Source organism: Pongo pygmaeus, chromosome 7 (assembly GCF_028885625.2).
Source record: "Pongo pygmaeus isolate AG05252 chromosome 7, NHGRI_mPonPyg2-v2.0_pri, whole genome shotgun sequence".
NCBI lineage: Eukaryota > Metazoa > Chordata > Mammalia > Primates > Hominidae > Pongo > Pongo pygmaeus.
Window position 1 is genome coordinate 125078014 of NC_072380.2, and position 25778 is coordinate 125103791.

The 25778-nt window shown below is 34.1% G+C and overlaps 1 protein-coding gene across 1 annotated transcript in view; it reads right to left on the reverse strand.

The window, feature by feature from the left end:
- CSMD3 (CUB and Sushi multiple domains 3) overlaps nucleotides 1–25778 on the reverse strand; it is a 1221229-nt gene that overhangs the window by 187665 nt on the left and 1007786 nt on the right. Inside the window, exons 33-35 of the mRNA XM_054498903.2 lie at nucleotides 12095–12208; nucleotides 11495–11590; nucleotides 9700–9903 (exon numbers count right to left, since the gene is read on the reverse strand). Coding sequence (XP_054354878.2) covers nucleotides 9700–9903; nucleotides 11495–11590; nucleotides 12095–12208 — 414 coding nt within the window. The remainder of the gene's footprint in view (nucleotides 1–9699; nucleotides 9904–11494; nucleotides 11591–12094; nucleotides 12209–25778) is intronic.

Sequence of the window (25778 nt, forward strand, 5' to 3'; positions counted from 1 at the left end):
AACTACGTGAAGAATGCAGAAGCCTCAGGAGCCGATGCGATCAAATGGAAGAAAGGGTATCAGCCCTGGAAGATGAAATGAATGAAATGAAGCGAGAAGGGAAGTTTAGAGAAAAAAGAATAAAAAGAAACGAGCAAAGCCTCCAAGAAATGTGGGACTATGTGAAAAGACCAAATCTACGTCTGATTGGTGTACCTGAAAGTGACGGGGAGAATGGAAACAAGTTGGAAAACACTCTGCAGGATATTATCCAGGAGAACTTCCCCAATCTAGCAAGGCAGGCCAACATTCAGATTCAGGAAATACAGAGAACGCCACAAAGATACTCCTCGAGAAGAGCAACTCCAAGACACATAATTGTCAGATTCACCAAAGTTGAAATGAAGGAAAAAATGTTAAGGGCAGCCAGAGAGAAAGGTCGGGTTACCATCAAAGGGAAGCCCATCAGACTAACAGCGGATCTCTCGGCAGAAACCCTACAAGCCAGAAGAGAGTGGGGGCCAATATTCAACATTCTTAAAGAAAAGAATTTTCAACCCAGAATTTCATATCCTGCCAAACTAAGCTTCATAAGTGAAGGAGAAATAAAATACTTTACAGACAAGCAAATGCTGAGAGATTTTGTCACCACCAGGCCTGCCCTAAAAGAGCTCCTAAAGGAAGCGCTAAACATGGAAAGGCACAACCGGTACCAGCCACTGCAAAATCATACCGAAATGTAAAGAACATCGAGACTAGGAAGAGACTGCATCAACTAACGAGCAAAATATCCAGCTAACATCATAATGACAGGATCAAATTCACACATAACAATATTAACTTTAAATGTAAATGTACTAAATGCTCCAATTAAAAGACACAGACTGGCAAACTGGATAAAGACTCAAGACCCATCAGTGTGCTGTATTCAGGAAACCCATCTCACGTGCAGAGACACACATAGGCTCAAAATAAAAGGATGGAGGAAGATCTACCAAGCAAATGGAAAACAAAAAAAGGCAGGGGTTGCAATCCTAGTCTCTGATAAAACAGACTTTAAACCAACAAAGATCAAAAGAGACAAAGAAGGCCATTACATAATGGTAAAGGGATTAATTCAACAAGAAGAGCTAACTATCCTAAATATATATGCACCCAATACAGGAGCACCCAGATTCATAAAGCAAGTCCTGAGTGACCTACAAAGAGACTTAGACTCCCACACATTAATAATGGGAGACTTTAACACCCCACTATCAACACTAGACAGATCAACGAGACAGAAAGTCAACAAGGATACCCAGGAATTGAACTCAGCTCTGCACCAAGCGGACCTAATAGACATCTACAGAACTCTCCACCCCAAATCAAGAGAATATACATTTTTTTCAGCACCACACCACACCTATTCCAAAATTGACCATATACTTGGAAGTAAAGCTCTCCTCAATAAATGTAAAAGAACAGAAATTGTAACAAACTGTCTCTCAGATCACAGTGCAATCAAGCTAGAACTCAGGATTAAGAATCTCACTCAAAACCGCTCAACTACGTGGAAACTGAACAACCTGCTCCTGAATGACTACTGGGTACATAACGAAATGAAGGCAGAAATAAAGATGTTCTTTGAAACCAACGAGAACCAAGACACAACATACCAGAATCTCTGGGATGCATTCAAAGCAGTGTGTAGAGGGAAATTTATAGCACTAAATGCCCACAAGAGAAAGCAGGAAAGATCCAAAATTGACAACCTAACATCACAATTAAAAGAACTAGAAAAGCAAGAGCAAACACATTCAAAAGCTAGCAGAAGGCAAGAAATAACTAAAATCAGAGCAGAACTGAAGGAAATAGAGACACAAAAAACCCTTCAAAAAATAAATGAATCCAGGAGCTGGTTTTTTGAAAGGATCAACAAAATTGATAGACCGCTAGCAAGATTAATAAAGAAAAAAAGAGAGAAGAATCAAATAGATGCAATAAAAAATGATAAAGGGGATATCACCACCGATCCCACAGAAATAGAAACTACCATCAGAGAATATTACAAACACCTCTATGCAAATAAACTAGAAAATCTAGAAGAAATGGATAAATTCCTCAACACATACACCCTCCCAAGACTAAACCAGGAAGAAGTTGAATCTCTGAATAGACCAATAACAGGAGCTGAAATTGTGGCAATAATCAATAGCTTACCAACCAAAAAAAGTCCAGGACCAGATGGATTCACAGCCGAATTCTACCAGAGGTACAAGGAGGAGCTGGTACCATTCCTTCTGAAACTATTCCAATCAATAGAAAAAGAGGGAATCCTCCCTAACTCATTTTATGAGGCCAGCATCATCCTGATACCAAAGCCTGGCAGAGACACAACAAAAAAAGAGAATTTTAGACCAATATCCTTGATGAACATTGATGCAAAAATCCTCAATAAAATACTGGCAAACAGAATCCAGCAGCACATCAAAAAGCTTATCCACCATGATCAAGTGGGCTTCATCCCTGGGATGCAAGGCTGGTTCAATATATGCAAATCAATAAATGTAATCCAGCATATAAACAGAACCAAAGACAAAAACCACATGATTATCTCAATAGATGCAGAAAAGGCCTTTGACAAAATTCAACAACCCTTCATGCTAAAAACTCTCAATAAATTAGGAATTGATGGGACGTATCTCAAAATAATAAGAGCTATTTATGACAAACCCACAGCCAATATCATACTGAATGGGCAAAAACTGGAAGCATTTCCTTTGAAAACTGGCACAAGACAGGGATGCCCTCTCTCACCACTTCTATTCAACATAGTGTTGGAAGTTCTGGCCAGGGCAATTAGGCAGGAGAAGGAAATCAAGGGTATTCAATTAGGAAAAGAGGAAGTCAAATTGTCCCTGTTTGCAGATGACATGATAGTATATCTAGAAAACCCCATTGTCTCAGCCCAAAATCTCCTTAAGCTGATAAGCAACTTCAGCAAAGTCTCAGGATACAAAATCAATGTGCAAAAATCACAAGCATTCTTATACATCAATAACAGACAAACAGAGAGGCAAATCATGAGTTAACTCCCATTCACAATTGCTTCAAAGAGAATCAAATACCTAGGAATCCAACTTACAAGGGATGTGAAAGACCTCTTCAAGGAGAACTACAAACCACTGCTCAGGGAAATAAAAGAGGATACAAAGAAATGGAAGAACATTCCATGCTCATGGGTAGGAAGAATCAATATCATGAAAATGGCCATCCTTCCCAAGGTAATTTACAGATTCAATGCCATCCCCATCAAGCTACCAATGACTTTCTTCACAGAATTGGAAAAAACTACTTTAAAGTTCATATGGAACCAAAAAAGAGCCCGCATCGCCAAGTCAATCCTAAGCCAAAAGAACAAAGCTGGAGGCATCACACTACCTGACTTCAAACTATACTACAAGGCTACAGTAACCAAAACAGCATGGTACTGGTACCAAAACAGAGATATAGATCAATGGAACAGAACAGAGCCGTCAGAAATAATGCCACATATCTACAACTATCTGATCTTTGACAAACCTGACAAAAACAAGAAATGGGGAAAGGATTCCCTATTTAATAAATGGTGCTGGGAAAACTGGCTAGCCATATGTAGAAAGCTGAAACTAGATCCCTTCCTTACACCTTATACAAAAATCAATTCAAGATGGATTAAAGACTTAAATGTTAGACCTAAAACCATAAAAACCCTAGAAGAAAACCTAGGCATTACCATTCAGGACATAGGCATGGGCAAGGACTTCATGTCTAAAACACCAAAAGCAATGGCAACAAAAGCCAAAATTGACAAATGGGATCTAATTAAACTCAAGAGCTTCTGCACAGCAAAAGAAACTACCATCAGAGTGAACAGGCAACCTACAAAATGGGAGAAAATTTTCGCAACCTACTCATCTGACAAAGGGCTAATATCCAGAATCTACAATGAACTCCAACAAATTTACAAGAAAAAAACAAACAACCCCATCAAAAAGTGGGCGAAGGACATGAACAGACACTTCTCAAAAGAAGACATTTATGCAGCCAAAAAACACATGAAAAAATGCTCACCATCACTGGCCATCAGAGAAATGCAAATCAAAACCACAATGAGATACCATCTCACACCAGTTAGAATGGCAATCATTAAAAAGTCAGGAAACAACAGGTGCTGGAGAGGTTGTGGAGAAATAGGAACACTTTTACACTGTTGGTGGGACTGTAAACTAGTTCAACCCTTGTGGAAGTCAGTGTGGCGATTCCTCAGGGATCTAGAACTAGAAATTCCATTCGACCCAGCCATCCCATTACTGGGTATATACCCAAAGGACTATAAATCATGCTGCTATAAAGACACATGCACACGTATGTTTATTGCGGCATTATTCACAATAGCAAAGACTTGGAACCAACCCAAATGTCCAACAATGATAGACTGGATTAAGAAAATGTGGCACATATACACCATGGAATACTATGCAGCCATAAAAAATGATGAGTTCACGTCCTTTGTAGGGACATGGATGAAATTGGAAATCATCATTCTCAGTAAACTATCGCAAGAACAAAAAACCAAACACCGCATATTCTCACTCATAGGTGGGAATTAAACAATGAGAACACATGGACACAGGAAGGGGAACATCACACTCTGGGGACTGTTGTGGGGTGGGGGGAGGGGGGAGGGATAGCACTGGGAGATATACCTAATGCTAGATGACGAGTTGGTGGGTGCAGCGCACCAGCATGGCACATGTATACATATGTAACTTACCTGCACATTGTGCACATGTACCATAAAACCTAAAGTATAATAATAATAATAATAAAAGAAAAAAAAAAAGTATACTCCTCAACCATTTGACCTGGAATGCATTAATTGGTGGAAATTTCACTGTCCTCCTAAATGGTATATTTTAATAAAGATTTACTATTATTTTCAATAAAATCAACACATTTTTCCTAAACTTTCTTATAAATTTTAAATGCAAATAGAAGTCAAACATTCAAGGAATCCTGAATTAGAGTTGGAAAGAATGACAGTACTCAATGCTTTCAGCCTTTTCCAAAATGCAAAAATCTTCTGTGGGAGGCACATTTTCCATATAATAACTTTAAATAGTTTTAAAAATAAAATATCAGCACATGAAAATCAATAGTATCAAACACTTGATCAGTACTGCATATTAAGTCCTATATTCTGCATCGAATACTTTTAGAAATGGAATCTTCTCTCTTGATTTTCTGGTGTCTTATTTGACAAAAACAAAAACAACTTATTTTCTTTAGTACTTATTAGGTTCCAAGAACTAAGCCAAGGTTTTTAATCATTTAGCCATAATGAACCTATGAAGAAGTTTTCTTATTTTCTTGTTTTATTAGTATGGGATTTGAAGATCAGAGATTGTGTAAATTTTCCAGGATCTTATTGTAACTCACTTCAATTCAGTCACGCAGACAAAGCCAAGACATTCACCCACGACTCATGTGCTGATAATTTAGTACAATTCCCAGCTCTGATGATTTCATGCAATTTTACATAATTATTTACAACCTTTCACGTTAATCACCACATTAACATGATAAATATACAAACAGAACCTTTAAAGATTAATTCATACATTTACATTTCAGTTCTTGGCATATGTAGGTTCTTTGAACACTCTAACTAAAGGAATAAAAGGGTTTTTGATGATATTTAAAGATTAATGAACTAGTTTATGAATTTCCATGTCATTATATTACTCTGTTTTTATAGTAGATTACATGGAACTAAATGAAGAGAACTACTTATCTAAGTCCTTCTATTTTTACAGCATTGATATTTTCTGTCAATACGTACATAAATATATTAAAAGTGACACAGAAATTATGTAAATAATTACTGGGGAAAGTGAGGCAGAAATAATGATTCTTAGTAATTACAGAAAAAGATTTAAAAATCTACTGTGAGTTTTGAAGAGAGTTATTATTAAGTGTCTGTCTTCAATTATTAAACTGATTTCAAGAAATGTAATTTCCAATTTATGCATATTGCATGACTAATTTTCACATAGACATATAGAAACATTTCTTTTAGCTCATGATCCCTTTAGTTCAGAATGTTATAAATGTTATTTATAACATTTCACGAGTATGAAGTCAATGTATTGTGTGGTATGTATTGTGGTTCAGAAAAGAGGACATTATTTGTTTTGTCTTTACGAGAGTACAAGTACCTAAGGGGAAGATCTCTCTGCCCTATTAACCCCAGCTCTCTGGTAGGCACAAGATAGGTGGAACATCAAGTCCAGCTGATTTATCTCCTATATCTGTGGACTGTCAAAAATGTATTTTAATAGAGTCAGCAATTCTGCACAATAAATGAGGCAGAAATGTAATTGGGAAATAGCTTATAAGTCAGAACATAAAGAGAAGCAGTAATCTATCAATTAATTTAGGGTTTAAAGGTAGAAAAACAGTTTTAAATCCTGCCTCCACTCTAACCCTTACTATGCTCTGCCACTTTAAAGAGAACTATTTTACCTCTTTCAGACTCAGTTTATTCATCTGTACATTCCAAAAGTAACAGTTCCATAGATTTGTCAGAGGATTGCATCAAATATGTATTTAAATTACTTAGCATGGAATCTGGCTCTTTTAGACAATTCAGGCTGCTATAACAAAATACCACAGATTAGGTAAGTTTTCAACAACATAAATGTATTTCTTAGAGTTCTAAAGATTGGGAAGTCTAAGATCAAGGTGCCAGCAGATGTAGTGTTTGGTGAGGGCTTGCTCTGTGCTTCACAGACAGTGCCTCTGTGTCCTTATGTGGCGGAAGGCTGAATATGCTTCCTCAGACTTCTTTTATATAGGCACTAATCTCACTACTGAGGGTAGAGCCCCCAAGACCTAGTCACTTTCCAAAGGCCCCACCTCTTAATACCCCCACATGGGGGATTAGGTTTCAACATAAGAATTTGTGTGTGTTGTTGGGGGGCAGTGGGGTGAGGGAGAGAATAAATATTCAGATGATAGGATTGGCAAATAGTGGCATTAAGAAAATTATAAATATCAGAAATCAGAAATCATGGTTATTTAGCTAAAAGATAAGAAAATTGAAGAGTCATTTATAGTCTTCTAGTGTTTTAAATTATTTTTTGTAAGTGTTCATTCAACAAATAACAGAATAATACAAGAATAGTTCAGATTGCATCTATTGTCACGGAAAAAATAAAATATTTGTTGTAAGAAAAAATGCACTGTGAAATACGCTAGGTATATTTTTGGGGTTGGGGGTGGGAGTGGCGATATCAAATTCCTAGAGAAATCAAATGACCAACCATCCTTCCTAGTTATTTGTGACAGCCTAGTTTATACCATTATCCTAGCACAATTGTTGACAATGTCCTGATTTAAATGGTAAAAAAAAATTTTACTTGAAGCAAATATATTCTATAAAAATTACATATCCTGGCTGTGTGTTGTGGCTCGCACCTATGATCCCAGCACTTTGGGAGGCCGAGGCGGGTGGATCACAATGTCAGGAGTTCAAGACCAGCCTGATCAACATGGTGAAACCCCGTCTCTACTAAAAGATAGAAAAAATTAGCCGAGCATGGTGGTGGGTGCCTGTAATCCCAGATACTTGGGAGGCTGAGGCAGGAGAATCACTTGAACCCGGGAGGCAGAGGTTGAGTGAACCAAGATCGTGCCATTGCACTCCAGCCTGAGTGACACGGCGAGACTCCATAAAAAAAAAAAAATTGCATATCCTGTGAATGCATATCAACAGATTTATCTTTGATCTCTTCTCAGTAGATATGAATGTACCTTCTATGTTATTTCACAATTTAAAATTATTTTTTATTCTAATGACCTATGAACTGACATATGAACAAATGTATTTTAAAAAGGTAAAAATAAGAATGGCAAATGTAATTCGTTTTCATACGGCAAAATGTGTTATTAAAAAGTAATTTTATATATTTATGATTGTCTATTATGTGTCAATATACACACTCATTCTTCCCTATGGAGAGTGGACTATTAAGATTATTAAAATTAAAACAAAGATAAAACAAAAATTTTGCTTATCTTTTATTTTTAAAAATATTATTTTCAGCTGGGTGCGGTAGGTCACACCTGTAATCCCAGCATTCTGGGAGGCCGAGGGGGGTGGATTACTTGAGGCTAGGAGTTTGATACCAGCCTAGACAACAGTTGAGACCTGGTCCCTTTTGTATTTTGTAAAAATACAAAAATTAGCTGGGCATGGTAGTGCACGCCTGTAATCCCAGCTACTCGCGATGCTGAGGCAGGAGGCTTGAACCTGGGAGGCGGAAGTTGCAAGGGAGCTGCAATCATGCCACGGCCCTCCAGCCTGAGCGACAGAGCAAGACTCTCTCTCTCAAAAAAAAAAAAAAAATATATATATATATGTATCTTATTTTTAACATCACATACTAATATAACTTTAATGAGAACTCAAGTCATTAGAATTATTTTATAACCTGAGATTAGGTCTTATCACTCTTTTTTGAATTTAATATTATGTAATTTAAAAAATAATAATAATTTCCAGGTATGTTCTTGGGGCAGAGAAGAGAGTAATTTCCCTACTTTCTATATTTTCTATGTCTATGGAACTCTACAAAAGCCAAGCGTCATTATAATTACCCTGAAATACTATAAAATTCTAAACTATTAAGATACCCATAATTTTAGATAGTATACATTCTATTTCCCAGTGTAAGTTAGATATACTATTGCAAAATCAACTTTGAAACAATAAGATTTTTGGCTAACCTTATGCATTTTATTCATTCAAAATGTTACCACCTATACTTGTGAAAGACCGAAAAAATTTATAATTTTATATTTTTATACATATCTGTAACTAATAGAGTAAGAAAAAATTAATTCATATTTTCTAATTCTTTTGATGACCAAGCAAAATATTTCAGAAAAGTCAGCTTTTGGATTCTTAAAAGACATCTGAATTCTTTACATATTGGCATAGAAATCTTTGCACAAACTTTTAAAAATAAAAAATAATATTTATTTCAAAGGATGACTACCAGAGGCTGAGAACTGTAGTGGACAAAAAAAAAAAAAAAAAAATAGAATGTATAAGATCTGCCATTTGATAGCACAACAGTGTGACTATAGTCAATAACAACTTAACTGTACATTTGAAAATAACTTAAAGAGTATAATTGGATTGTTGCAACACAATGAATAAATACTTGAGGAGATGGATATCCCATTCTTCATAATGTGCTTATTTCACATTGCCTGCCTGTAACAAAACATCTCATGTACTCCATTAATATATACACTTACTGTGTACCCACAACAATTAAAAATAAAAAAAAAAGGATAGTAGTGCTTCATAATCCCACATTAGTAGCAGTAGATTCTGTGTTCCTGGAAATATATATATTTACTTACATCCACATAAATCCATATAAATCAGTAAATGAGGAAACTATTTAGCTAATTCAACACGAATTTTTTTATTGATTTCATCACCAAGACAATTGCAACAAATCTTCACTGATTTTTCATATTTATATAAAGCATATTTATTAAATTATTTAAAATTAAGTACATAATTATTAGATCTGAAATTTAAAAAATTGAAAGATGTAAGATAACCAATTTTTATATAAAATATGTATAATCACAGATCATACAAATTTATATACTCACCAATACAAGTAGGTAAGGAATCATTCCACTGGGCCAAAGAATTGGGCACTGTTTCACACCTAATTGCTATGGATCCATGGAGAATATATCCTGGATTACATTCAAAAAGAACCAATGAACCGACTGCAAATTCATTGCCAATTCTTCTTCCGAATCTTGGTTCAGGCACAGAACTGCATTGTGTAGAACTTGTTCTAGGAACAGCTGTGTAGAAATATTATTTATTTTAATTTTATATGGTAGACAAATACAGATTTCAAAATTTAACTGTTTAAACACATTTTCGAGAAATCATCACTTTTTATCAGAACTTGAATTAACAATTTGAATACATTCTTAAAGTTTTAAATTTCAGGCAGAATAAAATATAATTTAAAATAAATATTGTTATAGTCATCCAGGTTTTTTATTAGAAAAGTTTTACTTTTGATTCTTTAAACATCAACGATTTTTGTTTTACCAAACTCATTAATATTACAAAGTAGTTTTAGTTAGATATTTTTGTAATTTGTGGGATGAAAACTGAAAGTTTGTTTTTTCTTTTTAAACTTAGAATACCAAGTTCAAAAAATACGTGTCAGATTATATCAAATGATTTTACATTTTTTTTTCAGTATTTGGTTCTTAATTAAAAACAGATTTTACAAAAGCAAACAGTACTTTATTAATTTCATAGAATGTTCACGAACTTAATTTCAAACACATTTGCTATTGAGAAAGATAACTACATTTGGACTAGGTAGAATATATGTCAGACAGATTAACAACAATAAAAGTTTTTACTTTAATAATCATACAATATCAGATTTGAAATTGCTTTTAGATTTTATAGGTATGTCCTTTAATTGTGCCTTATTTTGGTTTAGTAAAATAGAATGATAACAGGATGTTTTTTCTTTTTAAAACACATAACAAATGTGATTAAAGAGATTGACAATAGCCCAAAAAATGATATGATGAATTCTAAATAGATTAATTCTTCTTATTCGACTTGAGTAAACATAATTCCATTCATTATAGTGCCTTTTTACAGTCGTAATACCACACATTGTTTCCAGGGGGAAGTACTACTTAACATAAAAGAGTATAGGATTATAGTCAACTGATAAATGGGGTAAGAAGGTTTAATAGGAATAACAAATCACAAATGTTTATACATTTCTTAGTAATAAAGTGCAAGATACATTTGAGATTAACTACTATATGACCATATATATTTCAAAGACAATATTTCAAATAATGGCTTTTAACTTGGTTTAATGATAATGTAGAAGGTTGTCTACCACAGGCAAGAAATAGAATGTGTAAACAAACTTCTAATTGCACAAAAGTCCTAATAACTGAAGGAAGTTTTAATTCTCCTGAGAGAATGAGAAACTATAATTTTAGAATGGAACACGGATTTCCTTGGCATGTTTAAGTACATCAGCACCAACATTTTTATATCTTTAATTTAGAGTGCTAAACTAAATTAGACTAAATAGTCTAGAGTGCTAGACTGTTAGAAAATAGAAAATGTAGATAGTAAAGGATTGTCAGGAAAAAAAAGCAGATGTTTTGAAAACAATAGGTGGGAAGGAAGGAAAATCAGACATTTAAATTGAGAATGATGATGGAAGCAATAGATTTTGTTTACTTTGGTCAAGGTGACAGTGATCTAGTGATGGTGGAGGGGACAAAATAAAACTGCTTAAAAACACTTTTATCTAGAGGATTTCATCATTTAAAAACTCTGAATACATCATGGAAAATGATATCATTCCTTAGTGTGTTTCTAGACTACAGGGTCACTTACCTTGGTAAACAAAGTGAAATCCCTTAGCTGTTATTGGTCCAACTGAAGTAAATCGAATTGTGATCTGATTACCTGAACTCAGTGGAAGTGATTCTCCTACTCAACAAAACAAACACTAAGATATCATAAATAATTTTCATTCAGTAAACCTAACAAATTATATTATAATCTTACACTGTCATTTGAAAATGTCAATCTATGTTCTATCAAATTACTTTAAAATATCCTACAACTACCAATATATTTTCTTTGGGTTCAACTTGTATTGCAATCTTTTTCTCAGAAAGCTTTAATTACATTTTTATACATATTGCCTCATTCTTCAAAGAATTCTTAAATATTTTATATTACATTAAACACCAGAGACTAAGTGATTAAATATATTATTTACTTGGTTACAATCCCAGAGAATAGTTGGTTGTATTTTTCTCAACCTTCTGAGTTAATTTTGTTTCTATTCTTTAGAAAAAAAAAAGTGATATTATTTTCAGTTTACTTTATTTCTAATATGGATGACATAAATCTCAACTTTCACTACAATACTAATCAAAGTCAGTCTTTAATCAGTAACTGATGTATGGCAGTTCTATTAAAGGATACCTGAATGGGATCCTGAGAGGGAAGATAACAGAGAAGATTGCTGAGTTGGCCCATCATACACCTCAACAACATCGTGGAGTGATGTCTGGAAAAATACAAACTGGCCAAACACCACTGATCAACAGGAACCCGGAGAAGCAAATAAATCACCAACCATCCAAAAACGAAAACAAAAAAACAAAAAAATAGAAAGAGGAGGAGAGAGAGAACAAAGTATTACAATATAATAGTCATTTTTTTTTCTACCATTAAAAGAGGATAGGTGCCAATTGGTTGATATTACTGACACATGTACTTCAGGTCATAAAAGAAGTGACCATGACCTAAAGCAATGAAATTTTAAGACAACAATTCTTAAAAATATAAATGAGTATAGCATTTAATTTGGATCAGAAATCATAAAATTGATGATTAATACTTTATAGTAATTACTTTTGGCTTTTCCCAATGGTGGTTTGATTCTTTTCACTTTGTGACTCTCTTCTCTTTTTCTAATTTTTTACCTCCTCCTTTAGATAAGATAGACAAAGTTTTAATTCAGGGGATTTTTTAAATTGTGCTTAAAAATGCTATTCCATTATGAGTAATAATTTCATTAGAAAAAGATTAGCAAGATTCTTTTCAGATATAGTGTTTAATTTACATTCTAAGTTCTAAATGATTCCTAAACATTTATTGTTAATCTTCTGCCAAAATAAAGAAATATTATTTGTGATTCCTCAGCAATTGAGATATCATAAAATTTTGCAAAATAATTGTTCTTCCATGGTAAGTATAGTTCTGAAGTACATACCAACAGAGCTTTACAGATGTGTCTTTTTACTCCATTTTTACTTATCCTTTAATTATATACTAAACTTACATGCATAATTTACCCAAACTAAAACTATAAAGAACCTGTTTCAAGAACAGAAATCAGTTTGCTTTGTGTTTTTTTTTTTTAAATAAAATCAGTAACAAAAATTATCCTTAAAATATTTCATTGGTAAAATTGTGGGGTTTAAAAGAGTATAATTTTAATGAAAATTTAATAATGCAAAAGCAAGGTCACTTTTATAAATTTGAAATCACATGAATTTAAATTGTTCATTCCATGAGTATATACAAATATATTTTTCAAATGCTGACTCAAATTGTATACCTCAAATGAAGGCTATGGACATCCTCTGGTGGTACTTATACTAACAGGCTAATTCACTTGAAACATGATTACTTTTGCATATGAATTCAGGTATACATATAATATTGTAAACAAAGCTATACGTAGTTTTTGGGCCTGTAAAAATAAGCTGGTGATCTCAGTCCAGTTCTTTGTGGAGTAAAAGAAAATGAAAACATTAACCGATACAGCGATGTTTCTTTGAACGTTTCTGAACATTGCTGTTCTAAAATTTGTCAATAATCCTCCTTAAAATATTTCCTAGAAGTCATGAAGACAAATTTATGTTTCCACCTAACCAGACACATGCCGTGAATTATTTTAATCGTTTACAAGTCATACAAACATTTTGAATTCAGACTTTTTTAAAAGATCCCAAATTTGTTCCACGAAATCCCAAGCTACTTCCAAAATACTCCAAATATATATATATATATATATATATTTGTTTTCTAATGGAAAGAAAGAGTTAAAGGATTTTGAATTGTACTATATATATACATACATATGTATATATATGTATATATATAGGAAAGGTTTTGTTTTCTGTTTTTGCATTTGTCTAGATTAGTGTTTGGATGATCTGTTCTCAAATATGTCTTAAGAAGGTTCTATTATATAAAGCAGATTGCCATTGCCTTACAAAGCAGCCAAAAAAAGAAAAAAAAAATTGCATGTTAGTCTAATCACAGGAATTTTGTTACATCAAGCACACTGCCCAAAAAGGCTCTTGGCATGTAATTTATTCTTTCTCTTAGCTTTTTGGGAAATCATTAAGAAAAAGTACAATACTGCATCCTTTAACTCTTTCTTTCCATTAGAAAACATGCCCAATTTCCTTGCAAACCACTATATTTACAAACATTTAAAACAACTAAAATACACAGGTATCCAAGAGCTTTTTCTGAGGAAAAAGAAAAAAAATTCATCTTTTTTTTTTGCCTTTATGCTTCTTCTCAATTATTGTTTCTATGCAGATAAAATAGTTTTGCATTACCTCTAAACTGAATATTTTGAGACTATAACTGTTAATAATTCAGCCATTAACCCCACATTTTTGTATCATGTTAAGTATAGAAAACTGTAGGGCATGCTCTTTTAAGTGTTAATAATTTGTGCTTGTAATTTGTTGTAGTTAATAACTCAGTTGGGAGAGTTGAGAAAGCTAGGAGTAGGGGAGTAGAGTGCTGAATCTTGCCTTATTAAGCAATGAGCGAGCCACTTTTCTTTAAAAGCAATCAACTCTGCATTAACATGGGAAATTGAAATTTTAAATTAAAAGTAGCTTTCACCAGAAAAAAGTTACTCTGAGAGGATATGGAATCACTATAGTAAAGATAAAATTTTAAAGTACATGCATAGTAAGTTATTTTGTAGTATGAACAATGAAGAACACTAACATAGTGATCTGATTTCCCACACATTATCATATTAGCTATTGTCTCATTAAACTGATATATTATAATCATGAACCTAATACTCCCAGTCAGAAGTCTTAAGAACTAAGTGGTGACTCTCAGATTTGCTTCTCCATTCTGTCTGTAAATGTCTTAATTTATTTAGTTTTTTAAGGTGCAAACAGCAGTAGGTCTTCTGATTCTAAAATGTTCTGAATAGCCAAAGGTATTTGCCTGGTTGAAAGTGATGTAAGGAAAATGTGTAAGAGATTTTAAAGTGGCTCAAAAGATTACTGATTACTGTTTTTTTGTAAGCAAGTTGTCTAGCAAATTGGGTTACTTGTGTTAAATGGAGACTGTGGTATAATGCAATGGATTATTGCCCAGTGAACAGATTTATTTTGTCTCTATGCATCTATTTGTTTGTAAATTCATTTTAACATTCCTGATTATCTATCTACACATCTATCTAATTTATCTATTAACCATCTATTATTTGGTTATTTGAATTCTCCTTTGAACCATTGTAACATCTTACTGAGTTTTTCATTATTTAACTGGGAGTTAAATAAAATTTTTGATTTAAATATCCTTTATATTTATATGAGAGTCATAATTATGCTCTTTTTAAAAATTACCTCTTAACACTGACCTGATGCTGGTGCCTCAATCCAATGGGTAGAACACCCTTTTATTTCTAGGACTACAATTAACCCCAAGTCTGTGCTGATTATGCCTTTTGCATGATTAACAAGCTCCGTGGTCTGTTTCTTCATTTCCAAGCAGATACAGAATTCCCTGCCTCAGCTCCAAGCTTCTTTTCTGTTTTCTTAAGCATATAGATTTCAAAAGGATTTTGCTCTCAAGATACAAGAGTAAGCTGTATACATCAAGCTATTTCTTAAGGGAAACACTACTCATTTTTTTTCTTCTTTAAACATAATAGATGTTAAAGAAAATGTTTTTATCTCTTTTGCTGAAAAAATCAATTTTTATAGTGGTATATATATTGTAGTAAGCTAGAAAAAGGAAACCAGTAAGATAAAAGCAAACATAAAAAATATCCGTACAAATAAACCTATGCACATTATCTAGTTTTTAGGCCTGAAACTATATCTGAGCCTATTATATTTTCATACATTGCATTTTAGAATAGAGTTTATTAATTCCACCAGCATTAGTTGATTCTATGATGCGCCAGGAACTGGGTTAAATGCTAGGGTTAAAAAAGTGACCAGTACAGATAGGGTCCCTGCTCTTTAACACTATTAATTCTATTTCTGTTTATTGATGTGGCAGCTTTTCCTTATTCCACCTATGAAAAGATGTTAGGCTGGCCAATTAATTATAAACCAACAATAGGGAACTTTGGGTACATATTTCCATGAAGAGTATTGCTATATTGATCAATTAAATCCATTCTTCAAAGCAAAGCATCTACTAATCTCTAATGGGCAACATTCGTGGAGTTCTCGACCACATTTTTAATAAATCTATAACTTAGATTTTAAAAAGATCACTTTAAAAGTCTGGAGAAATCACTTAGAGGAAAACTAATTTATATCACATTGCTATAACCTTTATCCCTATTTTAAAGTATTTTCCTAGTTCATTTTCTCCCCCATGAATAAATTCAGAATGAGACAAGGCAGTGTATCTATCTACCCTTTCTTGTAGACAAAGCAAGCTTTATTTGACATCTAATTTTTGAAGTATCACATCCAAATAAGATTGAGAGGTAGGGTTCCATTGACTGAGAAAGTTTGCATAACATAAATTTTCATTTAACTGTTTCAATAAGCATTTGTTTCCTATTCTCCATCAAACCCTGTCAAATCCTTTTTCCTTTGGTCACATTCATTTAATTCCTGAGACTTCATCCAATTTGCTTAATTAAGCCATCCCAAATGTAAATCAATAAATGATGACAGTGTCTAAGATGGCATAAAGAAACTCTTGAGCATTAGCATAGATAACTGGCAGAATTCTCACTACAGACCAACAGTTACCCTGAAAGCATCATTGTGGAAACAGTATAGTGGGTGCCTGGAATATGTCATAATGCACTAAAATGGGTTAGTGCTCACAGGGGAGGGCCTTTGCTTAGAACATGAATAAATAGAACAACAAGAATTTAAAGCTCTCTTTTCCACTAAACTCTAATCTGCAATATGGTTGAAACGTTCTACCACTGCTAGCAGTCTCTCCTTGAACAATGTTTAATCAGGCTCTTCTGAATCCTCTTCCCAACTAGGCCCTGACTATTTTACTTCTGTGTCTGTCTTTGCATTGTCCAACTTTAACAAGAATCCTAATGAGCTGGTTTAGCCAAAACCCCCTTCCCTCAATGTCTGATTACCCTCTCACCTCCACCATCCCCCAGGTGATATCTGATCACCCTGGTTTGCTTTCACCAACAGTCCTGTTAGGGTGGTTTAGCCAGAATCCCCCTCATCCCTGATGTTTCCTCTTAATAATTTTCTATCTACTGACCTCCATCCTGCTTCTTGTCTATAAATTCCCACTTTTTCTTGTTATATTTGAAGTTGGCTCAATCTCTCTTCTCTACTGCAAAACCCATCAGGGTAGTTCCTATGCCTAGCTTGATACTTCTGAATAGTCTATTTGATACAGTTTGGCTGCATCTCCACCCAAATCTCATCTTGAATTGTAATCCCAATAATCCCCATGTCCGCCTGAGAGGTAACTGAATCATGGAGGTCGTTTTCCCTTTGCTGTTCTCATGATAGTGAATGAGTTCTCATGAGATATGATGGCTTTATAAGCATCTGGCATTCCCCCTGCTGGCTCTCACTCTGTCCTGCTGCCACATGAAGAAGGCACCTGCTTCTCCCGTTGCCTTCTGCCATGATTGTAAATTTCCTGAGGCCTCCTCAGCAATGTAGAACTGTGAATCAATTAAACCTTTTTCCTTTATAAATTACCTAATCTTGGGTATTTCTTCATAGCAGTGTGAGAACAGGCTAATACAGTAAATTGGTACCAGGAGTGGGGTGCTACTCTAAAGATACCTGAAAATGTGGAAGCAACTTTGGAACTAGGTAAGAGGCAAAAGTTAGAAAGTTTTGAGGGCTCAGAAGACAGGGAGATGTGGGAAAGTTTGGAACTCCCTAAAGATTTGTTGAATGGCTTTGACCAAAATGCTGATAGTGATATGGACAATGAAGTCCAGACTGAGGTTTTCTCAGATGGAGATGAGAAACTTGTTGAGGACTAGAATAAGGGTGATTTTTTCTCTGCTTTAGTAAAAAGACTGGTGGCATTTTTCCCCTGTGCTAGAGATGTATGGAACTTACTTTGAACTTGAGAGAGATGATTTAAGGTATCTGGCAGAAGAAATTACTAAGCTGCAAAGCATTCAAGAGGAAGCAGAACATAAAAGTTTGGAGAATTTGCAGCCTGACCATGTAATAGAAAATAAAAACCCATTTTCTGGGGAGAAATTCAAGCCAGCTGCAGACATTTGCAAAAGTAATGAGGAGCCAAATATTAATCCCCAGGACAATAGGGAAAATGTCTCCAGAGCATGTCAGAGACCTTCATGGAAGCCCCTCCCATCAAAGGCCCAAAGGCTTAGGAGGGAAAAATGGTTTCCTGGGCTGGCTCAGGGCTCCCCTGCTCTGTGCAGCCTCAGGACATGGTGACCTGCACCCAGCTGCTTCAGCTCTAGCTGTGGCTAAAAGGAACCAAAGTACAGCTTGAGCCATTGCTTCAAAGGGTGCAAGTCCCAAGCCTTGGCAGCTTCCACATGGTGTTGAGCCTGTGGGTGCACAGAAGTCAAGAACTGAGGTTTGGGAACCTCTGCCTAGATTTCAGAGGATGTATGGAAATGTCTGGATGTCCAGGCAGAAGATTGCTGCAGGGTGGAGCCATCATGAAGAACTTCTGCTAGGGCACTGTGGAAGGGAAATATGGGATCAGAGCTCCCACACAGAGTACCCACTGGGGCACTGCCTAGTGGAGCTATGAGAAGAGGGCTACCATCCTCCAGATCCAGGTGGTAGATTCACTGACAGCTTGTATCGTGCACCAGGAAAAGTCACAGATGCTCAATGCCAGTCTATGAAAGCAGCCAGGATGGGGATTTTACCCTGCAATGCCACAGGGGTGGAGATGCCCGAGGCTGACAGAGCCCACCTCTTGCATCAGCATGACCTGGATGTGAGACATGAAGTCAAAGAAGATCATTTGGGAACTTTAAGGCTTAATGACTGCTCTATTGGATTTTGGACTTGTATGAGGCCTGTAGCCCTTTTGTTTTGGCCAATTTCTCCCATTTGGAACTGGTATATTTGCCAAATGCCTGTACCCCCATTGTATCTAGGAGATAACTAACTTGCTTTTGCTTTTATAGGCTCATAGGTAGAAGGGACTTGCCTTGTTTCAGATGAGACTTTGAACTTGCACTTTTGAGTTAATGCTGGAATGAATGAAGACTTTGGAGAACTGTTGGAAAGGTATGATTGTGTTTTGAAATGTGAGGGCATGAGATTGGAAGGGACCATGGGCTGTGTCCTCATTCAAATCTCATCTTGAATTGTAGTTCCCATAATTTCCACGTGTACTGGGAGGGACCCAGTGAGAGGAAACTGAATCATGAGGGTGGTTTCCCCATAGCTGTTGTCATGATACTGAGTGAGTTCTTATGAGATATGATGGTTTTATAAGTGTCTGGTATTTCTGCTTCTGGCTCTCACTTCATCCTGCCACCCTGCGAAGAAAGTGCCTGCTTCTCCTTTGCCTTCTACCATGATTGTAAGTTTCCTGAGGCTTCCCCAGCTGTTCAGGACTGTGAATCAATTAAACCTCTTTCCTTTATAAATTATCCAGTCTTGGATATTTCTTCATAGTCGCGTGAGAATGGACCAATACACTATTCTTCTATTGTTTAACAAGTACATGAATGATTTCTTTTTAAAACTGCCTAAGCAAACCATAAACTTTTGGAAGTCACTTTTAATTTTTGAGCCATCAAAATAACTAGCTGTTACATTATATAGAGGTTCACTGATTTAGCAATTAATTAACTTCAAATGAGGATAATGAAACAAATATGGACATGATTACCATAATTCAATGATCAGGATTGGAGTTATTGAATTAAAAATGAAAATTGAATTTATGTAAATTAATATTTCAATTTGTTTGTCATTTTTTTCTCAGAGGGGAATAATTCTCTGAGTATCTTAATGGCATGACAGTGTCAGAAAAAAAAAACTGAGACTTAGACTGGGGCATGGTTAAGGGAAGAGATTCAACTCCTATGTAGAAGGTGATGGAGAGTTAAAATATCTAAGAGGTTGTAGTGAATTCAGCTTTGGTTTAAACCTGTAAACCTGTTTTGAAATAAAAGGCTCCAAATTTGGTGGAGTAAGGGCAGCAGGTCTCTCTGGAAGCAACTCTAGTAGTCAGATGGATAGTGCCAAATTAATGAATGGTGACAATGACAGTGCCAATCAAAGCTTGTCAAATGACAAGCCCTCTTTGTTGCATAGAAGAATGGATGAAGCAACCTAAAGATTATCAGCACTTATAGCTGAGCAGATTTAGGAAGATTAATGTTTTCAAATGACCAACTTATGTGTCTGAAATGTCCTATGATATTAAGATATTTCATAAAATTGCCTAATAAAGAGTTAAGCATTCAATTTCTGTAATCAGACTCTCAAGGACTTAATCCAGGATTAACCACATGGGAAAGCCTCAGTTTCCTCATCTGTAAAATAGGGATAATAAAAGTACCTGACCTCCTAGGATTGATGTGAATAGCACATAAATTAATACTTGTAAAACATTTTAAACAGCACCTGAAGCAGTAATAAATGTTAGTCACCATTACTAGTAACTCAGCTTTGTAAATATATATGTTCCTAATTCAGTCAGAAAACTTACTGATAGGCAAAATTTAATTGAACTTTTATGTGAGCATTTCCTCTTTCATTGTCTGCTTTCTATACATCAGTATTTAGTAAAAAAGATAGAACTGCCTGGGTGAGATGAGTACTCCAGCTATTTTAATCAAGCTTAATTTGTCTTAAGACTTCAAGATGGCTATGCACTTCTCTGTCTACTTGATTTTATATTCTATCCTTTTGGATGAAAAAGGAAAATGTAATTATCAGCTTTCTTTTGGGGCTAAGAAAAGGGGAGCAAGGTGAGAGTGCATTCTACCTTTGTTTTTGTTTACTCCCTCAATCTTAATTCCTTCTGTTTCAAAGTCACTGAAACTTCATCACAAAATAAATAGTTCCACATAGAAGGAAGTCGGTGCAGAAAAGGAAATTAGAAAATATCATAAATTCCTATTAGATCTCTGCTTGATTCTCAACATGCTTACTACTCCTTTTGCAAAATCTACACATTGTTTTGTATTTTAGGGTTTATTTTGATGCCTATATTAGGAACTGAGCTGGTTTGCCACCTTGTTAAAAATTGTGTCACCCCTGTTTTGCTCAATTTTCATTTTATTACCAACACAGCACAGATGAAAATGCACATGTGCATCCACAGTACTGACAGAACAGAAATAAAGAAGATTCAAATCAAAGATGGGTAGAGTACTATATTTCACTATGTGTGAAATCATAAAAAATTACTGTTGGTAACACAAGCTCTCATAATGTTTGGCTACTTTTATGTGAATTTCTGACTCGTATTTTCTTTTTTTTATTATTATACTTTAAGTTTTAGGGTACATGTGCACAACGTGCAGGTTTGTTACATATGTATACATGTGTCATATTTTCATCTCATATGAATACTTGAAGACAAAATATTAGACATTTTCATGAATGCAAAATGCTTCCCTTTTAAATCAGTAACATATACTGTGCAGAACTGTTTGCCCTCCATATTGTATACTCTGAACTGTGAAAGTACTTATTGTATAAATAACTACAAATTTGCATTTTGGGATCATTATACCACTTGGATATCATGATTTTAAAGGCTTTATCATTTAAAGATTATTACAAGGTGTGCAATTAAAACTTCCATTTTCTGAAAAATAAATAAAAGTATAGTACTATGAAAATTTACTTTCAAAAGCATCAGAAAGGCAGAATATTTAAAATTTTATACAATAACAATATTGTATAAAATTACCTTAGATTATGCATATAAGAAGTATATGAAACAAATAAATTTTGTGTTCAGATGTGTGTCCCATTCCCCAGATATCTCATTATGTATAAGCGAACATTTCAAAATCCAAAATAATTGGATATCTAAGACACTTCTAGTCTCATGCATAAGGGATGATTAGGGATACTTGACTGTAATATCAAGTGAAAGTTTTATTAATAGTTTGAAAACTTTTATGTTTTCTACATATCAGTTAGATTCCATGCACTTATGGTTATTATCATAGTACAATAGCAGTAAACATATTAACTCACAGTGAGCTGCGTGATGCTGATTTAGCATTTTTAAATCTCCATGCAGAAGCATGGCTCCACCCTAGAATGCTGGGGCCAGTCCTGCCTTTGAGCAAAAAAGTCTGGAGTGCTAAGTCAGCAACTCACAGAGTATAATGAGATCATTCTGGCTCTGAAAAATAAATATATGAAAATCTTAATATGTATTGCTATTTTGCAGTAATTAGGAAATAAAATATGTCATTAAAAAAATTCAATGATTTGACTATGGTACCCAATTATCCAGTAATTTGGTAGCTCCAGGAATCTAGGTTTGCTTTGAACTTAACAACAATAAATGGGGTCCTAATTTATCTTTCTGTTAACAATTTCTTTGTGTGATACTTTTGTCAACCCATAAACTAGGTTTCTGACTAAATCCATAATATCTACTTTCAGATTTCTCTAAAGCTAGATTTCTTTCTATATTGTGACCATTTGCCTACTGTCAAAATTTCAAAACTGCCTATTTGACATATTTTAAATGTATAGACATTACAAAAACCATCTTATAAGCAAATATAGTTTAATTTTCTTTAATTGTTCCAGAAGCAAGTATCTATTCAACTGCAAGCCAGAAGCTTATCTGTAATTTGGCAGTTGTAACATTTCCCAGAAGTTGAGAATTAATTTGGTGTTTAAAAGCAAATGAAATAAAAACACAATAAGCAATTCTATTGTATGTTTAAAAGAATTAAAACAGAAAAGCCAAATAAAAAGTTTAAAGTGTTCAAATATGTTATTAGCACTTTTGTCTTGAGCCATTTTCAATTTGAATGTGTGCTTTTATTTAATCACCTTTCATATTTTTTTTTACACATTTGGTAGAACATATCTGCCAAATCCCAATTAGGTCAGAGAGATTAAAGACAGAAAAACATTCTCCTATGAACTATAAATTAAATTACTGTGATTTATTTTATGATGTAAAATTTCAAACATATACCAAGTAGACAGAATAGTAAAGTAAACACCCATGAAACCATCACCCAGCTTCAACACTTATCAACATTATGCCAATCTTGTTTCATGTGTCTCTTCCTATCTGACCTGTATCCCCAACCTGGAGTACTTTTAAGCAACTCCCCAACATCATATTCTTTTTCCATAAATGCTTTGGTATTTGTCTGTAACAGATAAAGACTTTAAAAAATAGCCACAATATAATTACCAGATCTAACAAATTTAATGATAATTTCTTTATTTCATCAAATAACTATTTCTTGTTCCCATTTCCCTGATTTTACCCAAAAATAGTCTTTTTATAGTTAGTTTAATCAAATATGAATTTAAAGTCCATCCATTTCATTTGATTGATTTGTTACTAATGTTACTTTTAATGTATAAAACTTATAACCCTCATCTTATTTTTAATGTCATATATTCTTGAAAAAAATGAGTCTTTTAAAGCAGAGAGACTAAAATAGGATAACAATTGAACAAAATTTTACTGGCATCTAGCTGTTGGTAAGAGTTAATTTTATGAGGTTATTATAGAATGTAATTCAATTTGTAGGGTACCTCTAGAGGTGAGAGGGATGCTATGTGGATACAGTTCCTACTTCAGTTAGAGAAGTTTTGTTTCTCTCTGCTTTATGTATGGGACTTTGACACACAATTTAGCATTATGCCCAGATTCAAGCTCTTGCTTTCATTGAATTCTTTAACTCCTCTGTGCATGTTGCCTCCTACACATGCTTTGCCACACCTTTTCTGCAGGCAAAGTACCCTCAACCCCTCAACTTCCAAAGTTCCATTTACTCTTTCATTGGCAGAATGTACTATTTCAGAATAACGGGTGGAGGGGTACACCACATGTCAACATTTTAAAAAAGGTTCTTAGCTTTGCAAAAAAAGTCATCACTAGTCATCTCTTTAACTTGGGCTCTAGCTTTATGTTGAGAGTCATGTTTGCACATTTTTTTTTAACAGAAGGAATTCCAAGCTTACTTATTCTCATTATAAAATGCTACCATTCTCTGGCACTTATCTTGCCAGACTAGGCTGGGCGCAGTGACTCACACCTGTAATCCCAGCGTTTTGAGAGGCCTAGGTGGGTGGATCACTTTAGGTCAGGAGTTCGAGACCAGCCCGGCCAACATGATGAAACCCCGTCGCTACTAAAAATACAAAAAGTTAGCTGAGCGTGGTGGCACACGCCTGTAGTCCCAGCTACTTGGGAGGCTGAGGCAGGACAATCACTGGAACCCAGGAGGTGGAGGTTGTAGTCAGCCAAGATTGTGCCACTGCACTCCAGCCTCGGTGATAGAGGAAGACTACCTCTAAAAAAATATATATATATATGTTATATATATGTGTAATATATTTATAATATATATTACATATAATAATATATGTATATATACATATATGTACATATATTTAATAATATATGTATATATGTAATATATGTAATATATATTATATTATTATAATATATTACATATATATTACATATATATATATACATATATATATATTGCCAGACCAAAGTCTATTAAAAATTTCTAATGAAAGTGAGAGAATTTGCTGCTGGTAGAAATTGAGAAAATGAATAAAAAACATTTTTAAATGAATAAAAAACACTTTTAAAAGTTATAATATTAACTAGTTATCATTCATTAAACCCTTACTATATATTACAGACGGTGCAAAGTTCTTTATACAGATCAGCTTCATTGATCCTCACAAAAACCTTCGAGGTAGGCACTATCATCTCTGTTTTGCAGATAAAAAAACAAAACAACTATCAAAAAATTAGTAAGTTAAAAAGGGAAAGAACTAAGATTTGAATTCATAGAATAAGAATTTATCTTAAACCTGGTCTCCTAGCCATTACCCTATAGAGCATGGCAGCATGGAGTGTACTGGTGGACAGGTCACATTAAAAACTACTGAGAAAACTTAAGGTCAAACACAACAATTAAGATACATGATAAAGAAGCAGAACTGAAATAAAAGAGTGAATTATATTAGGGATATTTTGTTGAAAAAAAAAGGGGAAATATTTTATAATTTATTTATAAATACATTCATCCTAAATGGCCAAATTATTATTTAATCATCATGAATAATAGAGGAATAGATTTCTATTATCTTAGAAATACACACATCATTTATATAAAACGTGTTCTTAATAAATAAGGTGACAAATATTCTGTAGACTTTTAGTACTTTTGGTAATAGATTTTAGAATTCACAGGAGTAGCAGAATCTATTGAGTAACTTTTATTTTCACAATTGTTACAAAGTAAAACGTTAGTCATAGAGAGTTTGGGATTTGCATTTCTACAAACCCAGATTTGACGAGCTTTGCTACTTCCTGGTGTGTGCCCTTGAACATGCTACCAAACCTTTCTGAATTGCTTTCCTAATCTGCAAAATAATACCCACTCCTTTGGATTGTTGTAAAGATTAATCTGTAAAGCACATTGCCCAGCAGGTAGATAAAACAGACAATCTCACTCACATGTACACTCCAAACAAATACACCATATTATGTGGCATTTCTAGTCTGTTATCTTACAAATTCAAAATTAATATTGATTTTATAAATAAATAAAATTAAGTACTTATTGTTTAACTCTGTCAAGTACGATGATCAATAGCAAAAACAAGTAACCTTAATAGAAACAAATAAGAAAACTTAACCCTGGAAACAGATAAGGATGATAGAATATCAATGTGGGAAG